Source organism: Gekko japonicus, unplaced genomic scaffold (genome assembly GCF_001447785.1).
Source record: "Gekko japonicus isolate JY-2015 unplaced genomic scaffold, Gekko_japonicus_V1.1 scaffold33, whole genome shotgun sequence".
Lineage (NCBI taxonomy): Eukaryota > Metazoa > Chordata > Lepidosauria > Squamata > Gekkonidae > Gekko > Gekko japonicus.
Genome location: NW_015174272.1, coordinates 1,888,164 through 1,895,675, shown reverse-complemented (window position 1 = coordinate 1,895,675; position 7,512 = coordinate 1,888,164). Strand labels below are relative to the sequence as shown.

At 45.4% G+C, this 7,512-nt stretch overlaps 1 protein-coding gene across 1 annotated transcript in view; it reads right to left on the bottom strand.

Annotated features, from left to right (window-relative positions):
* Positions 1-7,512, bottom strand: part of ESYT1 (extended synaptotagmin-like protein 1) — a 68,116-nt gene that overhangs the window by 7,631 nt on the left and 52,973 nt on the right. The window contains exons 20-24 of the mRNA XM_015423648.1: positions 6,830-6,864; positions 6,436-6,507; positions 3,140-3,226; positions 1,080-1,223; positions 834-997 (exon numbers count right to left, since the gene is read on the bottom strand). Of these exons, the coding sequence (XP_015279134.1) occupies positions 834-997; positions 1,080-1,223; positions 3,140-3,226; positions 6,436-6,507; positions 6,830-6,864 (502 nt within the window). The remainder of the gene's footprint in view (positions 1-833; positions 998-1,079; positions 1,224-3,139; positions 3,227-6,435; positions 6,508-6,829; positions 6,865-7,512) is intronic.

The window sequence follows — 7,512 nt, the reverse complement described above, 5'->3', positions numbered from 1 at the left end:
CTGTCCTGAAAAACACAAAATGCTCTACATCTTACAACAGCAGTACAGATAAGATTAGAATTTCAACAGCCAATCCATATGCAAAAGAATCTCCTCAGGAAAGCTCCTCCATTAGCATGTCACAGCCTGGGAAACTCCTACAAGATAATGACTCAGCCCTACCCCACCTTCCTGAGTAGATATAAATTACCTGCCTACCATTTTTTCCTCACATTGACACAGAGAGTACTCCATCTTTCTGTGTTATACCTCTGAGGATGCCAGTCACAGCTGCTGGCGAAATGTCAGGTAGTACAATGGCAAGACCACGGCCATACAGCCTGGAAAATCAACAACAACTAATGAACTCCGGCCTTGAAAACCTTTGACAACATAAAGAAGATACTATTTTTAAGATCTATCTATCTCAGTGGCATCCGGGAGAAAAAGGCAGAACCGTTAATTTGCCTTTGTTGCGCCCACAGATGTCATGAAGTGTTGAACGGCAGCATTTAGAAGAGTAAGAGAATGACACTGGTGGTGGGAAGGCGAGTTGCTCAGAACGTCATAGGCACTATGCAAGAAAGACGCAACCACGTGGCAGTGAAAATATGATGGCTGCTCTCTGTACAGGAAGAACTGCCTCTCCTCAGCTACGAAATAATGGACTTCACACGCTCCGAAAATGTGATATCCCTGCAACAGAAGCACTCCCTTAAAGGAAGATGTCTTGACCCTGTGCAAAAAGGGAATAAGACGTGCGTATTTCTTGTGGAAGAGAAAGGGTGTGAGGAGAAGACCTAAGAGCCCATGAGACAATATCCATTCCATTCCATAGTGGACCCCTTCTTAACCTGTGGGCATGCGGCATGCGCTGGCGCAGCTCCTGTGCGGAACCAGAGTCTCCGTCCTCCCTGATACACAGCTCTGTCTCTGATCCCTTCTGGGAGCTTTCGCCATTCTCTTCACCTGCCACAGTATTAAGGGCCTCCACACCGGAGTGCTGAGAGATAAGAAGCTGTGAGAGAAAGGAGCAAAGTGGTCAAAGAGCCTTCCACCGTGATCCAGAACGGCTGCTCCCCCTACAAAATCCCACTTACCCCAAGCTGCACTCGCATCAGGATCTGGCTGCCAGGACCAGAGTTACTGAGTGGGAACCAGCGGTCCAGGACCAGCCCCTCTGCTGCCAGCAGCTGCGAAAGTGGAAGTGACAGCATGCCCACAAGGTGCCCATCATCTTTCACCTATGGGGATAAGCATTATAAATCGTTACAAACAGACAGATACCACAAACATTTTACTGAGGATGGGCCTGGAGCAGGCTGATTTTCCAAGCCCAGTTCCTCCCATGCCCTACAATTCTCTCAGCTGCAAGGGGACATTCCCTTTTGTAGGATCCTACCAAGCAGAAAGACTGAGCTGAGAGAATGTGTGCCCCCTCTGTGGCTGATTCGCTTTCTCTCCAGTCTCTAAGCAAAGGGAACAGTCCCCTTCAAAGTATAAAGTATCCAAGAGAGGGAGCTGCATTCCAAGAACAGTTCCCTTTACAGCTTAAAAGATCTGGTGGTGGTGTGGGAGGATTTTCCGCTCCCTTCCCTTTAGGGCCTGGGCTGGAAAAGCCACTTGCCTGATCTTAACTCACAGCCCAGCAAGCTTGTGTCTCTTGTAAGCATGCTGATCTCTGCCTTCCAGGGGTCCCTGGTAGCAATTCATGTGCACTCTTTGGCACCCACCAGATCTTGGGGTTTGGGAGGGGAGAGCTGACCACTCCAAATCTTTTTCCGCAACAGCACAGGGATCTCAGGAGCAATGTTCCCTCTAAGCTGAGTTAGTGTGAGCTAGCTCACAGTTTTCTAGTCTCCGGCTCACAGACTTTCGTCTTAGCTCAGGAAGGATGGCTCCGGAGCAAACTAATTTATGCAGTAGACAAAATCGCTCGCTCACAACTTTCATGCCGGTAGCTCACAAAGTAGAGTTTTTGCTCACAAGTTTCCACAGGGAGCATTGCTCAGGAGAAACCTGCTCCTACCTTGTCCCTCTTTGGCGCCAAGAATATCTTCATGCTCATCACCCACTTTACAAATACAGGGGAGTGATGATGATGATGATGATGGTATTGTATCATATTTATGTCATATACAGCTGCATTAATGTTGATCCATTCTTTTGCCCCAGAGGTCAGCAGTCTCTTACAATCAAAGAGCCAAGCTACATCAAAATTCAGAGCTCAAGATCAACAAAGAGCTGGTATAGGAGAGGCCTCTCCTCTTGCGTATCTGAAATTATATAGCTTAACATTACTGATAACTGACATGCTGATCCATAAAGTTTCTGTAACCCATCACGGGTTGGTGTAAGTCTTTTATTCGGAAGTGGCCCATACAAAATCTCACCAAAACTGGTTATTCCAGCATTCCAACTACCCCTTAACTTAAAGACCTCATATTCCTGTTTGAAGAGTTCTTATGAAGATAGGAGCATTGTTTTTAAGGTCAACTTAATGCTCAAATTTTGATTTTAATCAAAGGAAGTGACCCATATTACAATCTAATGCTTTATTATTTTCTACCTTTAATCTACCTCGTCTATGAGGATCGAGCATCTATTCAGTCTAGCATTATTATGATGACCTGTCCTTTTTGTCATGTCTGCATGAACTATCAAGACATTATTGTTTTCTTCTACTGTATGACTGTATGGACATTGTTCATATTCTTCATTCAATCTGAAGAAGATGTCAGAAGGATATAGAAATAAGTTTGTACCCAGGATGTCATCACATTATCCTGTATATTTTGTTGTATGTGTTCATATAATTTGTGGATCCATGTTAGTCTACTGCAAAGCTATCTGGCAAAATTACATTTCAGTTTTGTTTAATTATTATTTGGTTAATGATCATATCCTTCCATTTGGGATTTATACATTCCAGACAATTTTTGCATGAAAATATCTGCTTTTTACGTGTTCTGCATAGTCCTGGCTCTGCCCTAGACTTCTGGCTGTCCTGCATCTTCCCAAAACAATCCTCATCAAAACTCTTTGGACAGAAATATGGGCTCTTCCTGAAACAGATACAAACATTCTGAGCCCAAACAGCAGAAGACTTGGGAGGGGCTCTGGCTCAGAAGAAGCGATGGGTCAGAAGGGAGTGACTGACCTGCAGCTCCAAAGACTCTGCATGGGGCCGCTTGATAAGGAAGGAGAAAGCTTCATCCCATATTGGATCTGCTGTCTGAGAGGCAACCTGAGGGCACAAAAGAGAAGCCATGACCAAAAGAAGATACAGAAGGAAGAAAAGAGGTTTGGCCCTTGCTTTCTATAAAACAATCCGTATGGTGGTGGTGGTGGTGGTGGGCCCTCAATCCAAATGAACTACAAGCATAATATTTAGTGGGGAGGGCGCTGAGGGTAGCTTGAAATCCAGATTGTTCTACATCTTGGGACTGTGTGATCAAGTACTTCTTCCACTTGATAGAATCAATACTGGTCTACTGGTTGGATTGACCCATTTACATCAATATCCATTTTCATTAATATCCTTGATAAAGAACTCTATATAACTTGTGTCTTGCTTTCTAACTATTTCTTGCAATAAAATCCATCCCTGCGCTAAATTCCTTATTATCAGGGTACACAAATGAATTTTAAACACGAGTTTTATGCAGGGTTTTCTCTTCTGTGGTTAGCCTGGCTAATCCAGTTAACAGATGCCCTTTCCAGTGAGACTCAAATTCTAGTTCAGCCAGTTGTCTTATACTTCCCTTCATGCTTCAGGAGGGCTGTCTTTACACACCCACACACACACACACACACACACACACACACACTGCATGAACTTTTAATCAGTTGAGTGCTCATTCATCGCCTGTTGTTAAAATCAATTTTTTAAAAGTTGAACATGTAAAGCTTCCTCATATGGTTATACCATTGGTACATCTAGAGCAGAATCACCCACTCTTGACTGGCAGTTGCTCAGGCCAAAAAAGATCTTTCCTGCCACCCGCTCCCAGACAGCCTTTAAGAGGCCAGGCTAGAGACTGAAGCCAGTAGTTTCTGCATGCCTCACGTGCTCTGCTACTGAGCCACAGCCCCTCACCGTTTGTCAAACTGTTCTGGAGAGGAGGGTTTGCAGCACTACAAGTATTAGCCAATCAATGCTGGGTTCAGCCAGCTTCTATTGCCAACACACAGTTTGTTTCAAGCTCCATCACAAAGAAAAGATCTGGGGAAGGATCACGGCTCAGTAGTAGAGAGCATAAGCTCTGCACAAAGAAGCCCCATGTTCAGTTCCTGGCCTCTGCCGTTACAGGATCTCAGGAATAACCATTCTCATCCTGAGACCTTCCAGAACCAGGTCCAGTCAATAGTGAGCTGGATGATCCAATGGGTCTGGCTCCGTATAAGGCAATCACATTATGTAAGAGCATACTGCATTTGCTTGAACAAGATGCACTGACCATATAAGTGGATCAATTTCTCATGGTATGCAGAAACTGCATTTAAGTGATTTGCATTTGCAAAAGAATTTACAACTGCTTCACAGTGTAAAAACAGCACAAAACCTGAAATAACTCATTTGAATATTTTAAATTAACCTCAAATATGCTTAATCTTGCCCTGACCTGGATAGCCCAGGCAAGCCTGATCTCAGAAGCTGAGCAGGGCTGACCCTGGCAAGTACCTTGGATGGCAGACTTCCATGGAATACCAGGGCTGTTATGCAGGGGCAGACAATGGCAAGCAACCACCCTGCATGTCCCTTGCCTCCAAGCCCCACTAGGGGTCACCAGAAGACAGCCATGACTTTTCCAGGCACACACTCACACACACAAATAGTTAAAAAAAAATGCTTAATCTTCATTCTTCCAGCTCTTATCTCTGTGTTAACCACTTTGGGATCAGCCTTAACATGTGCCCAGGGACAGTGAGGCTGTGTGTGCCCAGCCCCAGAGAGGCCCCCAGATGGACAAGAAGGTGAGGTAGGGTTGGGGCGGGACTGGCGGTTGAAGATGGAGGCACTGCACTTGCCTGGACCTGAAAGCACTGCTCATCAGCTGGGCAACTGGGCAATATCTTGGGCAGCCGGCATGAGGTGCTTGAGCATCTGCTAGGTTCAGTTCCCAGCATCCTCAGGTTTAAAAAGACCGGGTAGTAGGCAATGCTCCCTCTAAGCTATGGAGTGTTGTGAGCAGAAATTCTACTTTGTGAGCTGCTGGCATTAAAGTTGTGAGTGAGCGATTTGGCTACTGCATAAATTAAGTTTTCTCTGGAGCCATCCTTCCTGAGCTAAGACAGAAATGTGTGAGCCGGAGGCTAAAAAACTGTGAGCTAGCTCACACTAACTCAGCTTAGAGGGAACACTGGTAGTAGGTACAAAATACATAAGAAAGACCTCAGCATGAGATCTGAGGGAACTGCTGCCAGTCAGGGCAGACAAGACCAACCTCAATAGACCAACGGTACAACAAGGCAGCTTCATGTATTCATGTGAGAGCCCTGCCTGGGCAAGGAGGCTCTTGTCTTGCCAGACTGGGAGGAGCTTGCAGAGGCTGCTGGAGTAAGACAGGTAGAGTGTTGGAGGGTATTTGAGCCCCGGCAGCCTTGGGGCTGAGGACAAGAGCCCTGGCAGTCTCTCTCTCTCTGCCTGTCATACCAGCCCACATAAAATCCAGAACGAAAAACCACATCTATGTAATACCTTTTGATTAGGGCCAACCAAAACGACACAGAATATTGTGTAAGCTTTCAAGTCCCTCAAGAGCCCTTCATCAGGCAGATGTCACAGAAATTAAAAAGGGTGGGGGGAGGCTCTCAAGCCAGGTCTGGGGGGAGACAGTTGCCAGGAGGAAAAAAGAGCACGGGGGCGGGGGCAGGGTGGTAAACCCAAATGGAGGCCCTTAAAAGGGAGGTTTCTTAAGTGGGACTGGGGGAGTCATGGAGACATCTGTTTCATTAACTGCAAATATAAAATGAGGATTCATCATATAAACCGAGAAGCAAAGATATTTGGGACTATAAGCTAGTGCTTTGTTGGATTTTTTTCTGATTTTATTTTCCAGCCACAAAGCTACAAAAAAGGTCTTGCCCCCCTCACCCTAGGCGGCTTGTGGAATTTAAAATCTCTTCTGCCATCTCGGGAAGTGTATTTTCTGATACATTATAGGCATTTTAACATTGGTTTTAACTGCATTATTTATTGTATCTGTTTTTGCTGTAAACCACCCTGAGCCCTGCTTGCAGGGAAGGGTGGCCTAGCAAATCTAAATAAGTAAATAAATGGGCACACACACTTAACCCGGCTATGCCACAACTCCCCTAATTTTGTTGCTTCTCCTTTTCAGCTTCTCCTTCCTTGCTAGCCACCTTATGACCATTCCCTGATACAAAGCAAGGGGTTATCCCCCCCACATACGGTCATTCCCCCCAAAAATACATTCTTCTCCATATTGTTACCTTAGTCTTATAGGAGGTGCCATGGACAGAGAGATTAACATATGGGCTTGGGGGTTTTGAGCCCTTCTTCAGCTGGAGATTTAGAAAGATAGAATAGTTGCAAGTTTAGTAGTATAGGCACCAACAGGAGATGCTGTTCACATACACATCTATTTATTACGGTTCACAACCAGATTCACAACTCGAATCAACATCAACCACAGAGAAATGTAAGAATAAACATAAAAATAAATGAGTGAAATATAAGATGTATAAAAATATTAAAAAATATAAATGAAAAAAATTAACATTAATAGAAATAATGATTACAAATAAAATACTAATCTAATCTAACATCATCTAACTTGTTACATATAATACATATAATAGAAAGTAGTGCAATATAGGATATTACACAGAACTCTGTAGGAGGCGCTACATCAGGAATATCTGCATAGAGAACGCAATTAGACTGGAGAGTGAAGCAAGGGGAAGAGGAGAAGGGTGGATCACCATTATGGGTTGTACATTATATTGTAATATAGGTAAAGGTTCCCTTGCTCGAAAGCCAGTCGAATCCGACTCTAGGGTTGCGGTGCACATCTCCGTTTCAAAGCCGAAGAGCCAGCGCTGTCTGAAGATGTTTCCGTGGTCATGTGGCCGGCATGACTAAACACCAAGGCGCACCGAACGCTGTTACCTTCCCACCAAAGTGGTACCTATTTATCTACTTGCAATTTCTTGCTTTCGAACTGCTAGGCTGGCAGGAGCTGGAACTCTGCCGGAGTTGGCAGCACAGTCGGAGCCGCCGGCATTGCCAGAGCCAGAAGCTGGCCCCTCTGACTCCTCTGAGGGAGCGGCTTCGCAGGGACTTAGCCACCTGCTGCCGAGACGCATGCTGGCAGGAGCGCCGCTGCCACCAAGGGAAGGCTATATAGCTCCCACTTGGGATTGGGCTCCCCGTGGAAGCAACGAGTCGCTTCCGTGTGGACCTTGCATCCACTTCTGGCCCCTGTTCTCAGACCCTGCTCTTGTTCAGACTTCTTCCTGACCCCTGCTTTGGACAACCACTCTCTTGGACTCTCGTTTCAGCTCTTG